The following is a 22,258-nucleotide window of genomic DNA, read 5'->3' as shown; positions in this document are numbered from 1 at the left end:
CCCGCTCCGGCCGCCCCAGCCGGCCCGGCCCGCCCACAGCAGCGGCGGCGGGGCTCCGCGGGGCGCGGCGGGAGCTGAAGTCCGGGCGCGCCGCGCGGTTCCGCTGGCGGAAGAACTACAGTTCCCGGCGGGCCGTGCGGAGGCGGCGCGGGGCTGTCCCCGCCCGGCGTCTGCGGAAAGCGGCGCTGCGGCGGCCCAGGAAGGCGCGGAGCACCGTCGGGAGGCCTCGGTTCGCCTCCCTAGCGAGTCGGGGAGCGAGAGGCCGTTCGGGCCTTTTCCCGTTCGCTTCGCCTCTCGCCGGGCAGGGCGGGGGTTTGAGATAACCCCGGCGCGGGCCTGGCCCTGCAAGGCTGTGCCCTGCCGAGAGCGAGCCTGGAGCGGGGGAGAAAGGCCAGCCGGCCCCGCGGGCCCAGAACATGCCCGCAGGCGGCCGCCGGCGGGGACAGGGCCGCGCTCCGGGCGTGCGGCGTGCACAACGTCTGCCGCCTGCTCAGCCGCAGGGCCCACGGCTTCTATGCCAGAGATGCCGGTGTCGCCCACAGGAAGAACCTGGGACTCCTGAGGAAGATCATGTGTCAGGTAATAGGCTCCGTTTACGCTGGCTGCAGCCCTGCGCGTTCGGGCTTTCAGCCGAGGGGCTCAGTGTCAGTCCTCAGCCCAGATGTTCGAGAGGTCCCCGCTCACGCTGGAGAACAAATCTGGAGAGAAAAAAGGGGCGGTTGTGATAAAGAGAGTTGGTAATGGTTAAATTTATTTCACAGGACTCAGAGATGATTGGAGATGAGGATTGTGCTGGGCAAAAACTGCTGAGGAACTCGTATATCCAATAATTGGGTTCAAAATAAGCTTTTATGAGATTTTATATCACCTATTTCCCTAAGATGGCTTAAAACTTAATACTAATCTTAAATTCTTAGTGCTTCACGTTAAATGTGAAAGCAGTTTGCCTAATAAGATAATCGGCAGAGATTTTCAGGTAAACGTAACCCCAGTTCTCAGTGAAACTGATGTTACAGAAAAAATAGGAATTAAACCAATTACAACTTGAACTTTTTTTTTCTTTTTTTTCTTTTTTTTTTAGTCAAAACAATTACTGTAGTTGATAGAAATACATTAGAAAAGAATGTGGAAGTGAATTGGTAATATCTTATATTGAAAATACATTTATTGGAAGTCAGGTGAAGTGTCTGCCTATGTAAGTAGATCAATAGGCATGCAAGGTTTCCTGAAACAAAAATGAGTACGTCTGACTTGCACTTCTTTTTTCTAAGACTAGAACCTTTGTTAATGGTCTAGAGCTCCTGATACCTCAAATGTATGCAAGAAACTTTAATGTGAGCAGTTTATTTCATTAAAGTTTCAGGCGGTTATTGCAAATAACTGTAAATACATTTTTCTCTTTTTCACACCAAACACCACCAGCACAATGGAATTAAGTGTTCAATAAATCAAATTAATGACATATAAAAGAATTCTCTGCATATTTGTACTCTAGGGAGTTTAGTCCTTGATTTAAAAAGTCACCATGGAAGTTTAGTTGCCAGTTTTAATACAGGCAAGTTAATGACAAAATATTCCTTACCCCTGCTGTCCATAATAGCTAATTAAAAATATTTTAATTTGGTCTTTAAAAAAGACAAATTTTTCTTATAAAAGGTCTGTTAAATTTTTTTATAAAAGACAAATAAGATTCTCTCTTGTGTATTCAGGAGTAAATTTTTAATTAATGTAAGTTACTAAGTTGCAGGAGCCAAATAGAATATTTTTCAGAAGCAAAGTTTGTTACAAACAGCCATCACTGTTAAAACTATTGTGTTTCAGGAAAGTACTAAATTCAAGAATGTTTGGACAACTCATTCTGCATCTCCTATTGCATATGAAAGAGGAAGAATTTACATGGACAATTACCAATGCTGTATTACCAGGTAATAAATTTACAATTATGAGGTACTGACTTACAGATTTGAGACTGATTCTGCGTTATATTGCTAACTTTACTCATACAAATAGCTAATGTGAATTAAATGAAGTTTACTTAGGAACAAAAAACAAACAGGTGATAAATCTTTGGTTTACAACCTTTGAATTACATTTATATGCTGTTGTATCCTAATGTGACACCTACTTTGGTAAAAGAAAGCCAGATCTTCCTGGTGCAGTATAACCTCAGCTTTCAGAGCAGGAATGGAAGATCAACACAATTTTCTAGTCTTGCACTAAAAAGCCAAATGAAACAAAGTAGTTCTTTGCAGTCTGGCAAATAACACTGTACTAAAGAATGTGGTACAGAATCAGCCTATGTAACAAGCTTGGTATTATGTAACTTCTGTATAAAATAAGTAAATTATTCTCCATGTAAAAGTCTAGCCTGCAGTATGTGCTAGTTTTTGCAAATGTATTTTGTAGATAAATCTTCTGATCTAATATGTTCTTCTGTTCCATGATCAGTTGCAGAGACACAGGTTAGGAGGCAGCACATGGTAGGTAGAGGACAGGAAATCTGTGTACACCTGCCCTTGTCCTTGCCTGTCCCTACTGTGAGGGAAGTAGCTTGGACTTAGAGAACTGTATTGCTGAGGAAGCTGTGGGCAGAGCAGGTTTGAGATAGTGTCATATGATATATAAAAGACAAACTACTCTGTCAGGGTAAACCACTAAGAGTTAGTTAAGTTATCTGTCACCCACAGCTGAGATCTAAATCTGCTTTTATTCCTACATTGTCTGAATATTTTCAGTACTGGGTTAACCTGTCTAACATCTTTCAGGTTTTTCTTTGTCTCATCCTCTCCCAGAGGGCAAAGCTCTGCACAGGACAAAGCTTTTATTTTGCTGCCTTTTTCCTAACCTGGAAATGAAACTCAAGATAATTTTAGTAAGGAGGTAATATAAAAGGGGATCTTTAATGAAGGCTTTCAGAGGCAGTTATGGAAAGATGTCCATAAAAGCCCAGCCCTACAGGGATGAGTACACATGTATAGGTTTTAGAAATTAGCATAATTGATAAAAAGTACCAATTCCCCCCTAGGTCAAGCACCTTCTCTGGGGGCTTCAGCAAGTTGTACTTTGTCCATGAGAATGTATCTCAAAGAGTTGTTCTCAGCCTTGGTTCCCAGGAAGGACAAGGCAGCACTGGGCCTTGTCCCTCCCGGGGCTTGGAGCTCTGTAATTTGTTTTCTATTTCTGCCTAGGGAAAGGCCATGGAAAAGTACTGGGAAAACTAGTTATTAATACAATAGGTAACAGAGTTACAAATATATGTGTGAAGAATACAGAGAATATATAAAAAGAAAAAAGGCAAAACCCAAATGGCATCAATTTTAATTAGTAGAGTTTTTTGTTTCAATATCTGAACATGACACTATGCCTTTGTTATGAAAGGCAGCATTGGAGGAACTTGAGGGGAAGATTCCAGGATGATCATTGATTTATAGATTTATAGAAGGTTAGCTCTTAAATATTACAGTATATTAACTATTGTTTATTAGGCCTTATTTTGAGAGCAATTTCAGGTGTATTTACAAAGTAAAAATACTATATTTAGATTTCTAACCTGCCTAAGGAAAATGCAGGATTTATAAAACTGTATGAAATGACTTGTTGATAGAAAGCAGTCTATAAAGCAGACTAATGATTAGCAATCATTTTCCTCTAGCATTGCACAACAGCCAAGACTAATTTATCAAAAGTCAAAGTGTGCCAAGTCTGAAAAAATAGAAGATGCTTTATTATTGGAATGTCCACTGGTAAGATTACTTTTTACTAGAGCATTTTTGTGCAAAATACTAAATTAATATAGTTTGATGAAACATTTAGAATGGAGTGCTTTTTCCTTCCAAACTGTTGTCTTAATGTTTTTATGGAGTTAGGTCATTAAAGGTTTGCAACATGTGCCTTATTTATATTAACTAAACATTTAGAGGTATCCTCTGAATTTCTCCATTGTGCATTCAAATGGTTTTTGCAAGCTTTCATGGAAGATTTTAAAAGCAATGCTTTTAAATTCTTATGCAACTAATTCTTAATTCCTTACAAAATAAATTCTACTTATATTTTTCTTTATTTTTTAGATGGCAAGGACAGTAGCTGGGTGTTTTAGTTTTCTTTGTATCTGTTGACATTAAAAAAACCCCAAAAACCAGATATACTAGAGGCCCATTGAAGTGACCCTGCCCAAAAACTGTTCTGCTGTTTCTACCTGATAATTACTTAATTTCTCTCCCTCACCCAGTGTCCACTTAGAGCTTAGAAATATTAGTCTTATCCTTTACGTGCCTAAAACTGTTGAGTTACCACTGACTGTCTTATTCTGAAATACTTAAACAATTCTCTCTTCAAGATTGATATCAATTAGATCAATAAGCAGTTAATATTTGCAAGGCAAGAATTCTTTCAAGGGTGCCTTTTCTAGAAAAGATAACTGTCTTGCAAAAAGTGTGACAACAGATTATTTATGTCATCGGTAATTATTTGGCATGGACTTGAGCTTAAAGATACTGATCTGAGTAGCAGGTAGATTTCCTCCTTCACTTTTTGAGGAGGATGTGTATTTACTTTCATGTTCTTCTGACTGTCAAAATGTTTTGTATCCTCCTGATACAAATGTCTTTCTAACAGACTTTTTTTTATGTAGGGGGAATTGCTACCGAGTCCATCTGATTATAAAGCTTCCCTGATAGTCCTGACAGTGCAGAACTGGCTTCTGCGTCTCTCTGCTGATAGTGGAGAAGTACTGGAAAAGGTGTATCTTGCTGGTTCCTGTTGCAAATTCTTCAGGTATTAAACAACAACTAGGCTTTGTATCATTAACAGTCAGTAGTAGTACAGAGGAGAAGGAGAGCTTAATGTAATTAACAGTGATTAGTACTACAGAGGAGAAGGGGAATCATGTTATTTTAGTACTACCCTATGTCTGACAACAAGCTTGTTAATCTAGAACATTACCTGGAGTACTGTTCCTGCATGCTCTTACCTCTGGAAGAATTTCATCTACCTAAGTATGATGGGGTCAGTTTTGGTATCAAGTTCCACAAACCCTAGCCTACTATTTGCTTTCCACTGACAACTTCACAGCCTTTAGTATTGCAATGGCAACATACCAGAAGAAGACTTTAAGAGCTGGATAACAAACCTGATCAAACATACAAACAATATGTTTGAAGTTTGAGCTGTTTTTAATTTGCAAATGTTCTTTTCCATAGGGTAGCCTTATTTCTCTTTTAAAGCAGGGAAGCTACTGCCTCTTGTAAACTGCTTCTTTTTTTTTGGTTTTCAGAAAAAAGGTATTTTCTTTAGGCTGAAGGATAAGAAAGTGGTGATTATGAAGGGAAAGAGAAAAATTAAGATAGTGAATATTCATGCTTTCCCAATTTTTCTCACAGTCCTGTATGAAATAAAGTAATTCCTAGTTCCATGGATTTCTGCATTATTGCAAACAGCAAACATCTTGAACTTCTTCCAAATCAAATACTTAAGTTGGCCTGGGTACAGGCATCTGCTTAGTTGTAGTTGATTATATTTTCTGTGAAATCATATATTTATAAATGGTTTTTAAGTGATTAAGACAGGCCTTTCTTATCACAAATAGGTATCTGAGCTGGGATACTCCTCAGGAAGTAATGATTGTAAAGTCAGCTCAGAATAAGCTCCCAGCAGCAGCACGGCAGGTAAGTGTGTTGAAAAACTCATTTTTACAAAATGGATCAAAAATAGATTTACAAGCCCAAAGATGGGTGTGAGGATTGTCTGACACAGACCCCGCTTATGCCAGCAAAGCAAAGGCAGTTGATGACACAGTTTACAGCATTTATTGGTCACTATGTTCGTACAAAATTGTCCACTGAGACCCCTTTGTCCTGGTCCCCTTTAGAAACACAATCTCCTGATTACTCTTCTTACACTACTAATGTCCTTTGTTACCTCTTTGGCCAGCAAAGTCCTTCTTGCATCTTCCTTTGCCAAAGCAGTCAGTGTCAGAGTGACCAGACATGATGTCTTCTGTTCTTGCCTTGAGTGTATCTCTCCGTTGGCTTTCACTGTACCAGGGCCAAAAGATCTGTGGGGCTGCCCAGTTCAGCTTCTGTAGCTGTCTGACCTCCAACAGATGGGGACATTGTACTTTTTATTATGGTAGAAGATAAAGGTGTCCTACCTTTAATAACTATATTCAGTATTGTTGCTTCCCAGGCAGGAATTCAACAGACTGTATTGTTTTATCTTGCTGTATTCCAAGTTTTGCCTCTTTCGTTCATTGGAATGCTGGAAATAAACAAAAAGGTAAGTTAATTTCTCCAATACTATGTAATCTGTAATGTAGTTCTATGAGATCTGTAGTTTAGGTACTTATTTCAGAATTTCAGAAGTCATACTTACAGCTTGTAAAAGCAATTGAAACATTAATTAGCAGCAGTGTTCTTGTGTCTGATAGAGACGTTGGGGCAAATATTCTTCGTTCTAATGACCAGAATAGAAGATACAAATGGATTCTGTTACTGGGTTACTCTTTGACAAGCAGCAGAACTTTAGCCTTTTCTTAGAGCAGTCATAAAAATTAGGGAACTCTGAAGTGTTTGTACACTTCTTTTAACCTCCTTAAAGAAAGACAGATGTGGCTCTGAGCCAGTCCTAGTAATAGTCTATGAATTCTATATGCAGTTAAAAATGTTTCATACTTTTATTATCACTGTTACTGAATGATGAAAGTAAATATGTCTTGCTTTATCAGTCAAGAACAACCAACCTATAAGTAAGTGTATATACTTAGGAAGAAACTTTGAGCCAGATTGTAATTTTTACAATTCTATTTTAAGTCTAGAATGCTCTGGATACAAGTTACACATGAAACAGTACAAACATGCAAACTCTGTCTTTTAGTTTTTGTGAAGTACAGTGTCTTTTAGGGTCCAGAGCTATAAGCTGGAGTTTTAGCTGGTGCTTGGTTGAGGCTGTAATTGAAGTTGGGCCTGGCAAGTGAAGGCAGGGGGTTAAACTTTTTCATTTGAGCTCATGAAAGCTTGGGGGTACTGTGTATTGCTCTGTTCAAAATTAGTATTTAGGACTGGAAAAAATGTTACCAGTATCAAAGGTATTCTCAATCTGATTAGGAATGGCATGCCAGATTCATTGTGGTCATAGCAGGCAAAACATGTGAAAGCATTTCTTCAGCTGGGTCTGTACTGAGTACTCATCAGAGAAATTGTTAAAACTGTAATGGAAGGGGCAGCATTTGGGATGTGAGAATACACCCAGCAGGAGATGCAAGCAGTGAAGGCAATGCCAGGCCTGAGCCAGATCAGTGGCATGTAAATGTTAGGTTGGAGTTGGGGTAAGTGTTACTGCTTAAGACTGCAGAATGCACCTCATGCCTCAGCTTTACTGAGATGGTGTAAACTGTAAACTGAGGTCTCAGGGATAGAAAGGAGACTTTAGGGTTGGAAGAATATTAGAGTTTGTGTCTGAAAGACACCGAGATCTAAGCTAACAAATGTATTGAGAAAGAGGAATAAAACTAAATAAAAGGCAAAGTCTCAGGAGTGAATGTATCTTTCAGAACTAAACAGATCACAAAATCGCTGGTAGTGTTAAGATGTAGGTGTCTTACTGTTTCTGGGTTTCTTTAGTTTTTTATTGGTTTTAAGCCTGTTTTAACTAGTTTAATTGCTTTTTCACATAGTGAGTCAGATTAAAGAAATCTACATTTTCAAGCATTCTGTTAAAAAAAATCTATGTACTTCACATGTTGGTATTAATTAAATACTAAGAATTAGTTTGTGGGGTTTGCTCAATGATGTGTTAAACAGTAGCACAAATGAATACTGGATAATTATTTAAAAAGATAAGTCAGCTTTTCATGTATATGTCTAATTTGGATTCAGAGAGAACCCTGTACTCTGTGACAGCTGGATAATGTAGTTTTAGTACAGCTGTATGCAGTCATAGAGTTGTCATTAGACTAGTATTTTACCCTGGGAATGACGAAAGAACAGAAGATCTGAAATCAGGACTTTTAGATCTAGTTGCTAGTTTTGCTACGTTCCTGTGGGATGCTGAATAATATAATCTATTCATGTATGATAATAACTGGGTAGCATGATATGAAGATATACTGAGAATTGATTAGAGCATTAATCTGCTTGCAGAATATGACTAATGTAACCTTAGGTGTTACTGCAGTGCAATGGATTAAAGAAACTCAGCAGAACAGATGAGTTACAGAAAATCTGAACTTAAACACTCATCACAGAGTTTGGTCAGAATAAAAATAATAAAGTGATTGCAAAATTGAGAACATAATATTGGTTATTTGTGTTTTCTCTCAATGATTTCTTCTCTAATAGAATTTTTTTATTTTATTCCAGATTTTTGGTAATAGTGTGACAGATGTTGCTGTTTCTAATGGAATCCTTATTGTAATGTATAGCATGGGTCTGGTCAGACTCTATAACTTCAAGGCAATTTTGGAACAGGTAATGAAATAAAGAGTTTTCATACAGTCCATGTTATTTTTGGGCAAGAAGTCAAGTATTCAGGTACTCTGCAGAAGTACGTGGGGTATATAGATCCCTGCCTAGATCTCTTTAGGGTCAGAGGATAGAAATGGATACACTATTAGAAAAATTACAACAGTTACAGGTGGCAAAGCATAAGAGATCCGGGGTCAGACAGGTACTTCTGGGGAGTTACAGGAATGTTACACCAGATGTGGTTCTCTCTACACACCTAGTCTGTAGTTACAGATGATTAATAAGGCCAGAAACCGGTGGGCATGCGGAAGTTTGATCTCAAAGAGAACTGCAGTTAGACTTGTGAATTTATATCCTTCCAATCAAAAATCAAACATTAATTTTAAAATGAGACCTCAAGCAGTATCTAAGAAGATAAAGAATGCAGTGGTAATAGAGAATAAAACTAAACAGCAAGTAAATATGCATCTGTAAAGTTAAATTGTTCTGTGTTATTTTAGTTCATGGAACAACAATTTCATTTGGGACAAGAATTCAACTGGAATGGTCAGGTGGGAATTGTAGGAAAGTATCCATTTGGTCTTCCATGTAACATTAAAATAACAGGTAATTATGATCTTTATATTGGCTTGACTGTGGCTTGTATGGATTGATTGCAGCTTATTTCACATGAAGAAAAAATAATAAAATCACTGTGCTCATATTGTGTTGTAGCTGTATTTCTGGATTTACATTATAGTAAAATGTATTTGGCTTTACTTCTAATTACAGTAATAATTATATAGGACACACCAAGAAAACTGTTAGAGCAACTAAGTTATCTGAAAAACTTTATAATCAATGCATGAAATGGAAACCCCTTTCTTTATTTCTGAGATGCAATTGCTCTTGGGAAAGAGGAAGGACTAGGATAGCTGTGAGTAGCACCCAGAAACAGTCGATGGTGTGTAAGCAAAAGATGTGAGAACATTTACTCTAACTTGCAGAGGAAATTCAAAGAGACTGAATACAATTTGACTTGCATTTTGACATTCTAGGTTGTCAGAAATGGGCCAGTTTCAGTAAAATTAATTCCTGAGAAGAGAACAAATTATTAAAAACAATTCTAATGCCTCAAATCATTAACTTATAAATGTTCTGCACTATGTAATAACTTCTTTTTCTAAAAGCCAACAGTGGCTTCTGTTGGTGCACTTGAGTTTATAGAATTTGGTGCTAAGAATCTTAATGAGTGCACAAAACCTGATACTTCTTTTGAAATTTCTTTTCTTACTTTAAAAATACATTCTCACAAGCTTACACTTGAGGCATCCAAAAAAAATTTAAAAGGTTGATTTCACAAATATAAAAAAATGCATTTATTTATTTATTTATTTATTTATTTTTGAATGTTTTTGTATTAAATTTGTTTTCAGGTAATTTTCCTCATAAAAATGCCTTTTTGGTTTTTTCAGTGTGTCAGATAATGAGACAAATCAATCCAGATTTATATAAAAATGAGAGAGTACACAAAGATAAAATACGGTCTTAGATAATAAAGTTATAATGCAATGTTTTATCAAAACAAAGCAATAAACTGTTATATTTGATTTCGCAGTTTTTGTAAAGGGAAATCTTCCCCCATTTTTCTCTCTATCTCAGTCTGTGAAACCACCATTTAATGTTAGGGGCCTGTGGAAACCTGCTGGGGGAAGTTTAATATGAAGATTCGATCTCATGGCTTATAGATCATTGTAGTTTTCAGTTCTGAGATTTAAAACCAGTGTCCTGAAGAAAACCTTTTTGATCTTCAATCATATTCAGGAATTTGTGGTTGGGAAGTTTTGAACCCATGACATACATTTTTCATGCTTGCTTTTTGCCAATAGTTGCATTCCTGCGGTTTTTGAGTTGTTTTCATTCAAGAATGAGATGGGCAAATGCTTCAGTGAGGAAGATCTTAACAGTTTCAGAGTGCAGGCTTGTATTTACTATAATTTAACCGTGTGTAGTTTTCTTTCTTGCTTAAGCCCTAGCCTCCCTACAGAAATTGCCTGAAGCGATGGGCATTATTACAGTACTGTTTTTATGGTATGAGGTACCCAAAAGGAAGTGTATAGAGATCAAAACTTACGGGCTAAGATGTACTATGCTACAGCTCTTAACTGGTGAGGAATTGATTTTGGTCAGTCTGTGATTTTCTGAATGGCCCAGAACTTAAAACTGTAGTTTGATTTATTGTTAGCTGATACAGTAATTTCAGGGGAAAAAAGCAAGCAGAAGGATGCTTTGTTGAAACCTTTTCTTGTTGTTTCTTTGGGTTTATTTGCATTTAGAACAAACACTTGTTTAGTGCTGCCAGGAACAACTTTGTTTAGATAACTTTGCAGAGTTTAAAGGAAGTGGACAAAGAAGCTCAACTGGAGATTGAAAACTGGCAAGACTTGGGAAAGGACTGGCAAACAATAAAACTGGAGGTGTTGAGCAGCAAGAGCAAGTGATATACGGGAAAGACGGAGTTGAGGCAGCAGAATCACATTATCACATGGTTTAGGTGGCTACAATCTTGCAAATCTTTGCTGAATGAATCTTTTTCCCAAGAGAATAGTGACCATTTTGATATGGTCTTGGATCTGTTCATGTGTACATCCTTTCTCAATCAGATGAGCTGGAATAATTTTAGTTATTTGCTGTCTTTGCTGGTAAGTTAAAGGTACTAGAAGAGTATTCAGCATTAAGGTCTGAGAAGGCAGTAACCCTCCAGAGGGAACTGCAGATGTGCACCTGGATGCTGGGTGAAGTAGCATAGCTGGTGCTGGAGAAGAGTTCCTAGCCAATGTGTTTCCACCAATCTTCAAAAGTTCTGAAGAATTAGTAGATTTATTGGAATTTAGAATTGTAAGGATCAGTGGAATTGTGATTGTTCTGCTACTAATGATGTTAATGTTACTGAATATTTTCAGATACTCCACCTTTGCTATTTGAAGCATCTTCTCTGGAGAATGCATTTCAAATTGGAGGTTACCCTTGGCACTATATCATCACACCTAACAAGAAAAAACATAAAGGAGTCTTCCATATTTGTTCTCTGAAAGACAATACTTTGGTAATATATTCAGAAAGCAGCTTCTCTGAAATTAATGTGTGTTATGTTTGTCTTCATCTCTTATTCTGAGTAGGCTATAAGACCTTTGCTTACCAGTGTAGTGCTTTCACAGGGCTCACCCCGTATCAAATTACCTATCCCATGGAGTCATGTGTAAAATACTTCCTTCTGAGTCAATACTGCTTATTGTATTTCCTTCATTCCAATACAATAGCAGTGCTGTGAGAGCTACACAGCACTGTATTCATGACTTAAAAGTTAAGTTTCATTACCTGTTTCCTTGCTTGGAAACATCCTAATGCACTTCTGACTAGTCAGCCTACTAAATGCTGACTACAGAATTATTTTAGATTTTACGATATTGCAGAATAAATGCCCTTAATACTTGTAGTTTATCTTTGACTTGTACCTTCTCTCTCTCCCTAAAAAGATTTGATTGCTCAGTTTAATTCCCTTCTGTCCCTAGAAAGGTGTTTTTAGTTTAATCTGTTCCTAATTATTTTTGTTTATGTACTATTTATCATATGCATACTATTTTGTGTGAGCCTGCCATCTCAGCTTTTATTTTGAATCTGGAATTGACCTGAAGATCATTCTGTATTTCAAACAATTTCTGAGCCTGTTCAGAGTTTCTTGACTAAATAAGTTTCATCTGTAAATGTCCTTATCTCTTTTGCTTGCCTGATCAATTATTTCCCTCCTATCTTATTTTCAAAACTGATGTTTCACAATTGTAGCTGAAGATCAATTTTGATTCAAATGGACTTGCAGAATCCTTTCCATCTGGTTTTTTCTATGTGGGTTCATATATTTGGCAGTTTGAATGGTCGATGTCAGCTAAATTTAACAACAGAAAGCCACTGCCAAAATCCCGAGATTTTGACTGGCTTGCATCTGATTGCTGAATTCACAAGGTATTCCAGGCTTATATGCTCCACAAATAATTTGCACAAAAGAGGCTAAGCCTGAGGTTTGAAGCTCAAGTCAAACTCTGTCCTAATTTTTGTTGCATATCGTGACACATCTCATGTCATGGATACTCAAATAGCCGGAATTGTTAAAGTGTTTGCACACTGTAGGTTAAACCTTCATTCTGCTTAGTTTCAGGAGAGATAGGACAATATATAGCTTAAGGTATAAAGTTATTGCTTATTGCATATTAAAAATCTCAAAACTGCTCCACTGAATATCTTGGGAATTGGAACTGAGTCTTTTTATTATTATTGTTGTTGTTTTTAGTATTGTTCCACTGCCATCCTTTCTGGTCACGTTTAGGAGCAATACTTTGAAACCTCCAGAGGTATATAGTGAGGAGCTCAGTATTTCCTCTTTAATTAGATGTATGAGACTTAAAATACTAATATTGTAAGCTTTCCTTTTCTTCTTCAGGCAAAAAATGGCGTACAGGATATGAAATGCTGTTCACTTGAACCTGACTGGATATATTTCCATCCAGATATGTCAGGTAGAATAATCCACGTGGGACCAAATTTGATAAAGTATGAGCCTTTTTTACTCAAATCTTTTATTCATTAGAGAAGTTGCATAACTGCAATGAAGTCTGACAATTTGCAGGCCCAAACACTCATCAGACTATAGAAATCATAAAATCTATTAATTTATCAGAATTAAATGTTCTAGAAACATCTGCAGATTTCTGTGTGATAAATATGGGCACTAGAGTTTAGATTTTGGTATGAAAAATACTCAAGGACCACTGTGTCAAAATTTTGCTGATAAACATAAATTACAAAAATAATTAATTTCCATTTCATTTATTTACAATGTTTTAATGTACTAGATTAAAATACATAGAAATGTTGTAGTAAGCAGATTAGAATACATGACTTACTTTGTAATTTGTTTCTTCTGTAGAGTCTTAAAGCTTAAGGAAGTTAAAAATCATGCAGATCAAATGGAGATTGCAGAAGATTTTACGATTGTCGCCAACAGAGAAAACTGTGTGAGTTTAGTGTCTGAGATCACAATGTGTGATTTTGAGCTTTAAACAGGGAGTTTGCTTATTAGTTTCATCACTCTGTTTTTATGGCTTTATCCAAAGTTTATTGAAGGACATTCTCTGTCTTCATTGGACTTTAAGCAGTATGAAAAGAATTTTGAAAACAGTAACACTTCCAGGATAGATTTCTGAAACCGCCAGTCTTTTCTTTAGTTTTCAGCATTCTTTAAGGTGTGCAGTGTAACCATGTATCATGGATATTAAACATATTTAAAAGATGATGACAGATTTCCTTAAAATGAAGGTGCCACCAAATGATAATTGTGTGTTTCTCTGGTGCTCAGGTTAGTTGATCATACAACTGCTAGAAATGTTTCAAGTCTGTCATAACTTAGGGGTAATTCTTCATAAGGCAACAAAGACACTACATTGCTTCCAAAAGCCCATTCCTATTCCTGGCCATGCACACCTGTCATTCTCTTGTGAAAGTCTGGCATTCATTTGACCTTTGGTGAGCCAAATCAGTGCACTAAAATAACAGAATAATAACCTGGCAGAAAAGGTGAGTACTTTCTGCTTGCTTGTTTTGCTGAACTGGAGCAGAACAGGACTGAGTCATCAGTGGATCAGAAGAGTGCAGAAAGGTGGGATCAAGTGTGAGAGGATGATTTAAAACTATTGGCCAAACTGAGCTCTTAAATCACCTCAGTTTCATGTGATATAGAATCACAAAGATAATCTAATGTGAAAAAGGTTAAAGAGCACACATGAAAAAAATTCTAGGTAGTGCCTGTAACTGTCATTTTCATTCAGCAGACAAGGTTGTCTTAGCTAAAAGCAAGTTTTTATAGTTTCAATACTGTAAAATGTCTGTGAATCTGTGATGCTGATTTTTAAAGCTTTTGCAGAAAAAAAGTTTGTGTATTAAAAATCTACACAAACTCAAGAACAAAATTTGCATTGAATTCAAAAACTAATTGCCAGGTCATCTAATAACTTGCCATACTGCTTTTTGAGAGCTGGGTAGGTAATTTCTGTTACAGTAAGAAGAGACAAATATGAGCTCTAATCCTTCCTGTACTGTGCTTACTCCTTTTGACTTCTATTAAGACACAAATAACCTATTCTTTAATATTTCTGGTGTTAATGAAGCCCAGTGGAAGCAGACATGGTGGTTTAAGATGCTACTGTTCCCATCTTTGGGAAGTAAAAGTTTAGGGGGAAAAATGGTGGTGATTTAGCAGATCTTGGTTCTAGTCACTTCTGATAAAAAACTATGGTAGCTGAAAACCATTGCCACCTCTGTGGGACACTTCTGAATATGAGTAAATAACAACAATAGCTCAACTGAAGTTACCAAGTTCATTAACTCATAAAGAAAACAGCAGCACCGGGGTTGTGCGTAGCTCATGAGTAAAACAAGGTCAGAAAGCAAAATATATGAAACAGATACGTTGTCAAATCGATAGAAATGAAATTGCTCCGAAGTCTAGAGACACTTTTTTATGTTTCTCCAAAGGTGAACAACAGTGTTACTGTAACAGCTTCTGGTCGAGTGGTGAAAAAGCGATTCACCTTGCTGGATGATGACCCAGAACAAGAGGTAACTGATGCAGTAAGAGCACTTCATGGAGTATTTTAGTGTTTAGCTAGCCAGAAGCCCTTCTTGTTTTAGGTGCAGTGGGTGTAACCTTTAGCTGTGTATGTCCTTGACTTCTTTATTCCTCTTCTTTTTGTCTTCTTGCAATTGCTTCATATGCTGTTTATCATTTTTTCTTCTTGGTCAACATTTGAGCTTTGTATTTTTTCTTTCATTCAAGACCTGATCTTATGCCCCACAATACCATAACTCCATGTGACTTCAATGGCACAGAAAAGATATGGTAATGTGACAAACCATTACTCTATTCTCCATTTAAATATCTACTTTGAACATTTCTTGTAAAGCATTTTATGAAATGAAAGAAACTTTTCCTATGCTTTAGGATCCTCTTGTCTTTTCTATAGGATCTCTAAACTTTACTTTTCTCTCCCAGTTACTTTGATTGTATTGTAGGATAAGGTATTTAACACTTCTCCTTTAAGTAACTACTTCTTGAGAATGAAAACACTTGAGTCTTAAATGGTTATGAAAAATACTTTTTAGCTCTTTATCTGGAGCTGGATCTATAACTGACATAAGCACAACAGGTAAAATTCATCAGTTTCTGGCAGTCACTCCTTTTCTTTATTCTGAGGAAATGGAATTTACTCTGGTAAAAATACAGCACAGTCCAGTATAACCCTTAAGGCTCTGCAGTTTATTTCTATTTGCCTTTTCTTTTAACCATAATGAAAATAATTGCACACTATTTTTTTTCCCTGATGTTACACTTCAGTTGTGATTCCAGTAAATGTTTTTACATTATGGAAGAAAAAGACTGGCTTGAATTTAAAGAGTATGTCACAATGAGATAAAGGCAATTAAGGTAGTTCACAATCTTCACATTTTGGTGTCATTTCCTCACTAACATATAATCTATGGAGCAAGAGAGAGAGCTGAATAGAATATACAGATATTCATGGACTTACTCTAATGTACCCATTCCCACAAAACCAATGATGGTTTAAGGCTACATTGTCTCTGAACATCTCTGCTTCAAGAGCCTAAATGTACTTCTTTGGCCACTTTAGAAGTACTTATTTTCTATTTCCTGTATGCTACATATAAAATACATGTACTTGCATGTTAAGATTTTTCAGAACATCACTTCTTTTTCTCCTGCTTAAGGAGTTTTGCGGAAATACTCTGACAACTCATGTTGGGAAAAATGTCTGGTGGGTATTTGGCTCCCAAAGTTTTCTTTGGGATAAGAAGACTTAAGAACTAGAATTTGTCCAATTCTGCTTTCACAGGAAGAAAAAAGAGCTATGCAATTTAGGTAGAGGGAAATGTGAATTTATGTTCTATTTGTAAACTTGAGGTTTTGTTTTTTCCTCTAAGACATTCAAAATTGTGGACTATGAAGATGAATTGGATTTATTATCCACTGTGGCCGTTACTCAGATAGGAGCTGATGGAAGAGCTCACCTTGACTTTCATTGCAATGAACATGGGATTCTACTTAAGAGTATTCCATTAAAGGAGTCCTGGGATGTGGTGAGGAAAATTCTTGTCTTTTGTTCCCACTGTCTTTGCCCCATACTCATTTACATACCGCTTTTGTTCAGATTTAAAGCAGATATATAAATAGCGTTGCAAAGGGATGAGATTTGCATAAAATAATTACAACTCTAAAATTTTAAGTACTCCATCAGACAGTAGTTAATTTACCTGAAAATCTCCATTATTTGAAATCGTGATTTTTTTTGTTGTTGTTGTTGCTTGATTTGTTTGGGGTTTTTTGATTGGCATAAAGTGTTATCCTTAATGTATTTCTGAAGTATTTATTAACTTAAATACTCCATGGCTAGTTACACCAGACTAACTTTACAACTTGTAAATTATCTTCCTAATTTAACTTGAAGTACTCCTGCATAAAATGAAGCATGGACCTCACTGTATATATGTTTGGGAAGATGGAATGGGCTGTTCATACAGTCCAAGTTTAGATGGACATCCAACTTAAGATGGTCTGAATTTTTCAGCACTGTTACACCTCTTCTATCACTGACTGCACAGGCAACTTGTGATCTTTAAATCAGATGTTCTGAACTTAAATTCCTAAAATAGGGGTGTGAGAAACCTCTCAAAGTTTTAAAATTCTGTCCTTTATCTGGAAGAGTAATCTCTGTATATCCATACAAAATTTCTGCCTGATCATGGAGTTCACCACTGTTAAATATTTTTTGTTCCTTATGGAAAATGATACAGATATTAGCAAGTTATGGAAATAGAGACTGCAATCTGAACTGGTTTTTTTTTTGTTTTTTTTTTTTTCTCATTTCAGACTTACAGTCATGAAGTTTACTTTGACAAAGACCTTGTATTACATATAGAACAGAAACCTAACAGGAGATTCAGTTGTTATGTTTACCAAATGGTATGTGATACTGCAAGAGATGATGATTCTTAATGCCATTTTAAAGAGCAGGAAGTATTTGATAAAAAAAGGAGGGAGAACTTTTGTATATATTTAAGCCATAAACACCAGCTACAGAGACTTTTGGATGCTATTTGAGGATACCACAAAAGATCATGATTCTTAATGTATGAAAAAAAACAGAAAGGGTTTTGTAAAAAAAAAGAGGGAGAACTTTTGTATATATTTAAGCCATAAACACCAGCTACAGAGACTTTTGGATGCTATTTAAGGACTCCATACATAGTAGTCAACTACTGTTTTTCTGGCTGGATTTAATCTTAAAATTTTGTACTATTACTACATAAGGTTTTGTTTCTTTGTTTTTTCTTTGTGATGCTGTATGCTTGCCTGTAGTTCATCATGGCTTTTCATGTATTCAGCAATTCATCATTAATGCTAGATGCAGCATTTATTGCTTCTCTTCAGCAATAGGATTGAAATACTGGACATCAAGGAGAAGGACATGGACTTACTTATTATCTACCATCTGCAGTGATCTGTCTTACATAGTTTTACCTATGCAACTCTAATACAAACTGCTAATTAATCAAAGTATGTAAAACTATCTAGGATAAATTTTGTATGTAGTATGAAAATTGTAGTGTTACCATTAAACCACTTAGACAAAATCCTTCTCTTGGTTTTGTGTGAGAAATAAAATCACTCAGATTTTTCTGGTTGTGTATGTTTTGTTTTAAAGATAAATATTAATAAATCATATATTTTACTGTATTTTAAATATATATTTTATATGTTTTTACATATATATAAAAATATATATTTATGTATGTATGTATCTCTCCAAGCAGTTCTCTGCCTGACCCTCTTAAGGGTCAGGAGCTGTTCAATCTGAGCCAAAGCTCCCAGCTGTTCACCCTTATTACTGTGTGCAGCCTATCTGATACATTGGAATTCTATATAGTATATTCAGAATCTTTGGAGTGAAAGCTTTCATTTTAAATTTAAAAACACCCACAACAACAAAACGCAGGCTCTAGACTTCATGGTGATAAAGTTTTTCCAAATGCAAGCCGAAGATGGGCTCAGGAGCATAGCTCATCAAAGCAGAACTCACTAACATCACTGTCATCATACGCATGGTAACTCTAAATGCAAATATTTCTTTTTGCTCCAGGCTTTACTAAATAACATGGATCATTCTAGATGATATAATAGAGAAGAGTTCTAGAAAAATTCTAACAATAGAAAATTTTGAGTTTTAAAGAAAATGCAATGCAAAAGAAGTGAATTTCAATTGTGGAAAGAAAAAACAACACAAAAAGGACATTTGAAAAGATAATGAAACAACAGCAGAACTAAAGGGCAGTAGCAATACCCCACTGCCACCCTATCTTCCATAAGTTTTCACTGTGGGTTCGGGAAAGAACACCTGTCTGTTACCTGCTATTTTACAAATAACTATGGAAATAATATATGAAGGGGAAAACTAATAGGAAGCTGTACTCCTAAGACAGAAGACCCAACTTTTAAGCAGGTACTTAAAGTTTATGTTCAGTGCTCTTTATCTTTTTGAAGCAGTTCCTCACAAAGACATTGAGACTTCATCATTTAATAAATAGTGCAAGAACTGTTCATGAAGACAAGCCATAGCTTTCAGGAATTTGCTAATTTGTGTCCTAGTGGCTAATTTTTAAGCTATGGCAGACTTACAAAGTCTGCTAAATATATAAATGTACATCAGGTTGGTGGTTTTTTTGTTTTGGTTTGGGGTTTTTGTTTGGTTTGTTGTATATTTGTTTGGTTTGGGGGTGGTTTGTTTGGGGTTTTTTTAATGCAGCAATTTTTAGTGATCAAAAGCAGGCCAAACTTTGATGATGACTGGGTCTTGTGTAAGAAATTCTATCACTCTAAATGCACACTGTGTTGCTGTGCTACAGATAACAGCAGATGGTCCATCCTGGCAGGTCCCACATAGACATTTTCATTCAGAAACAGAAGAGGTTTCTATTTACTTTAAAACACTTTGAAAACTGTTTGAGGATACAGAATCCCAAATGACTAGCCCTGAACAGTCCTGAGTGTCTTGGGACTCTACGTACAGTCTGGAACATACTAAAGAAGCAGAATCATTAAATGCTTATGGTTTGTGGTTTTCAAGCTGTGAGTTGCCTAATGTACCTATGCAGAGGTCCAGAAATTTCTAAAAATAATCTTGCGTTTAAGCAGGAGGAAAATACTGACCACAAACCAGTAGTTTTTACACTGTTTAAAATAACTATCTAAACCAAACACAAATACCTGCATGCTTGTGGTAGCCTACCTGAATCAACTGCTTTTACTTCAAGTTAAGTTCCTAAACAAAACTCATCCACCAGAAAAAAAAGCTAGTACTTTACTTTGCCAGGAGATTTTATATGCCAATATTTTTAGTCACTGTTGCTGGCAGGGGTGTGCTTTCGTGTAGTGTCAAATTGATATTAAATGTAAATTAATACATTAGATTAGAGTAAGAAAAGGCAAAATTTTTCTTCACTTCTCATGGGCAGTACCTAACTCCTTCATGATCAGGAAACCTATTTACTGATAGGTTTTTATTTTACAAAAATTAGACTAAGGAACTGTTAGCATGCAATTGTGAGTACTTTTGCTTCCTGTGATTTTCAGAGGATCCTTAGCACTCACACTGTGGTTTCCAGAGTATGCAGATAAAGCCTCATTAATTACGTCAAATGCAGTTTCAAGTGCATCCTTTAAAAGATCAAACCTGAATGGCTTATGGCCTATGCTTCCATTATTTTCACTAGCACTATATGCCCAAGGGAAAAAGATTATATATACCTATGCAGAGAGATGCAAATATAGAAGTGAACTGTTAATATGAGGAAAGACTCTCAAATGTGTATTTCAAACAGAGTTGAAGGGATCTTAGCCACTTTTACCAGCATTCACAATTAGGTAACTTCACCCAAACTTTCTGCATTTTCAGTGTGGAGAAATTTGCATGTGTATGTGTGTGGTTTCGGTGTTTGGGTTTTTGTTGTTGTTTTGTTGTTGTTTTGTTGGGTTTTGTTTTGTTTCTGGATACGTCCAAGTATTTTAACAGCACAGTTTCTTCCTCATTTTATTTTCATTTTGTCTTTTATTTTTCCTCTCGTTTATTGAGAAAAATACCTTTCATATTACTTAACAGTAACTAGCAACAGTAACAGTTGCCAAAAACTAAACAGCAAGAATTTTTTTTTCCCTCATGGAACTGTAACAAGCTATCCCACAAGATGGAACAGCTAATAAATGAATTTGGTTCCCAGTTATAATAAAGATTGTTCAAAGGAATACCTGCTAGAAAGGACACCCGTAGCATGTAGGGTGGCATGTAGGCTGAGTGCTTTCTGAAAGAACAGTTGGGAGGAACTGCTGTTTGCTGCTTAAAGCAGGGTCTTCTGAGCACTCTGCCTGCAAGAAGCAAAATGTTAGTCTAGTAATTAAAAACATCATGGATTAGTGAATTCATGTTGGATTGCACCAAAGGTTGTTTGAAACAAACTTTCTGCTGTTCTGTTCCCAGAATGGACAAATCCTAGATGGTAAGTACAAAAATAGGGGAAGTAGTAAAACTGGTATTCTAAGACTGACCACAAAGGAATATACAGAACAGCAACTGAGTTCTTTTCTAACGGACATGTATTGCTACACTACAAAACCTTTAAAGAGCTTATTTTTTCTGGTCTTGATCTAATGTCTGTAGCAATCGTCACCAAGAACATCTTAATTGTATCAACAATTCAGAGAAGATCCCTTGAAGCTCTCTGCTTGCTAGACTTGGCATTTTTACAACTATATTATTTATTTCTGTTTTACTGACATTACAAAATGATGACCAAAATTTTCAGATTATTATATTCTTATAGAATATAGAAAGAATTAGAAAGAATATAGAAAATAATTTTATGCTAATGCATTCAAATATTTATAGATTTAATAAAGTAGACAATGTGCTTGCTTTGGCTAATAAAATATTAACTGCAAAAATAGATTGCTTTTTCTGGGGGGGTTGATTTTTTTTTATAAAAGGAACTAGGTATCCTAACAGAGTGAAGAGTTACAATAATGTGATTGTTAAGAACCGCTTGGTATAGCTTAGTTACTCATTTAGTAAACTGGGAGTATAAATGCCTTATTCCTGCCCGAGTGGAGAAGGAATGCTGTGTTGTTGAGAATATTATATTTTTAGGGAAGAGTATGGGCACATTCTTCTCAGGAAGAAAAAAGAAAACATGAAAGGGAAAGTTAAAATTCACTGGAATTATTCCACAAAGTGACTCAAGAACTCTGGCATACTTGAGATGCTGCAGGAGAAGCAATGTGTTCCACATGATAGGCTTGCAGGCTCTCCAGACAGTCCCCAGTAACAGCTGCTTGCCAGAAGACAGGCAGGAAAATTATTCTGTTAACGTGTTTACTTGGATGTTCCATATTCAGACTCATACTTTGGCAATTTCCCCTGTTATCTTCTGGATCTGCAGTTAGTCTCAACTTTGGATGTTGCCTGCCTCTAACATGCAATTTGCAGCACGGTTGCTCACATACATTTCCATGCTCTGGGGCGATGTAAATCTAGGCAACTCCTGCATCTTGACACCACACTCTTCCTGTTTTAGCCCTTTGTACTGCCACTGCCTCTTCTTTGTACTGCCTGAAAGCTGGCTTGATTTTATGGCTTAGGAACATT

At 36.4% G+C, this 22,258-nt stretch overlaps 1 protein-coding gene across 2 annotated transcripts; it reads left to right on the top strand.

Annotated features, from left to right (window-relative positions):
* The first annotated feature begins 167 nt into the window (after positions 1-167).
* On the top strand, positions 168-18,242 carry DCAF17 (DDB1 and CUL4 associated factor 17). 2 transcript variants are annotated; one of them, XM_066322824.1, is made up of 14 exons: positions 168-579; positions 1,822-1,925; positions 3,653-3,743; positions 4,631-4,773; positions 5,585-5,663; positions 6,184-6,273; positions 8,355-8,462; positions 8,960-9,065; positions 11,402-11,544; positions 12,934-13,043; positions 13,420-13,507; positions 15,024-15,119; positions 16,488-16,643; positions 17,434-18,242. In XM_066322824.1, exons 1-14 carry the CDS (start codon positions 571-573, stop codon positions 17,557-17,559), a joined length of 1,449 nt encoding a protein of 482 aa, XP_066178921.1. In that variant the 5' UTR covers positions 168-570; the 3' UTR covers positions 17,560-18,242. The 2 variants fall into 2 exon arrangements, with proteins under 2 accessions (XP_066178921.1, XP_066178923.1); XM_066322826.1 differs by having other exon boundaries at positions 170-579; positions 15,024-15,107.
* Positions 18,243-22,258: the final 4,016 nt, after the last annotated feature.

Source organism: Sylvia atricapilla, chromosome 7 (genome assembly GCF_009819655.1).
Source record: "Sylvia atricapilla isolate bSylAtr1 chromosome 7, bSylAtr1.pri, whole genome shotgun sequence".
Lineage (NCBI taxonomy): Eukaryota > Metazoa > Chordata > Aves > Passeriformes > Sylviidae > Sylvia > Sylvia atricapilla.
This window is presented reverse-complemented; position numbering and strand designations above follow the sequence as displayed.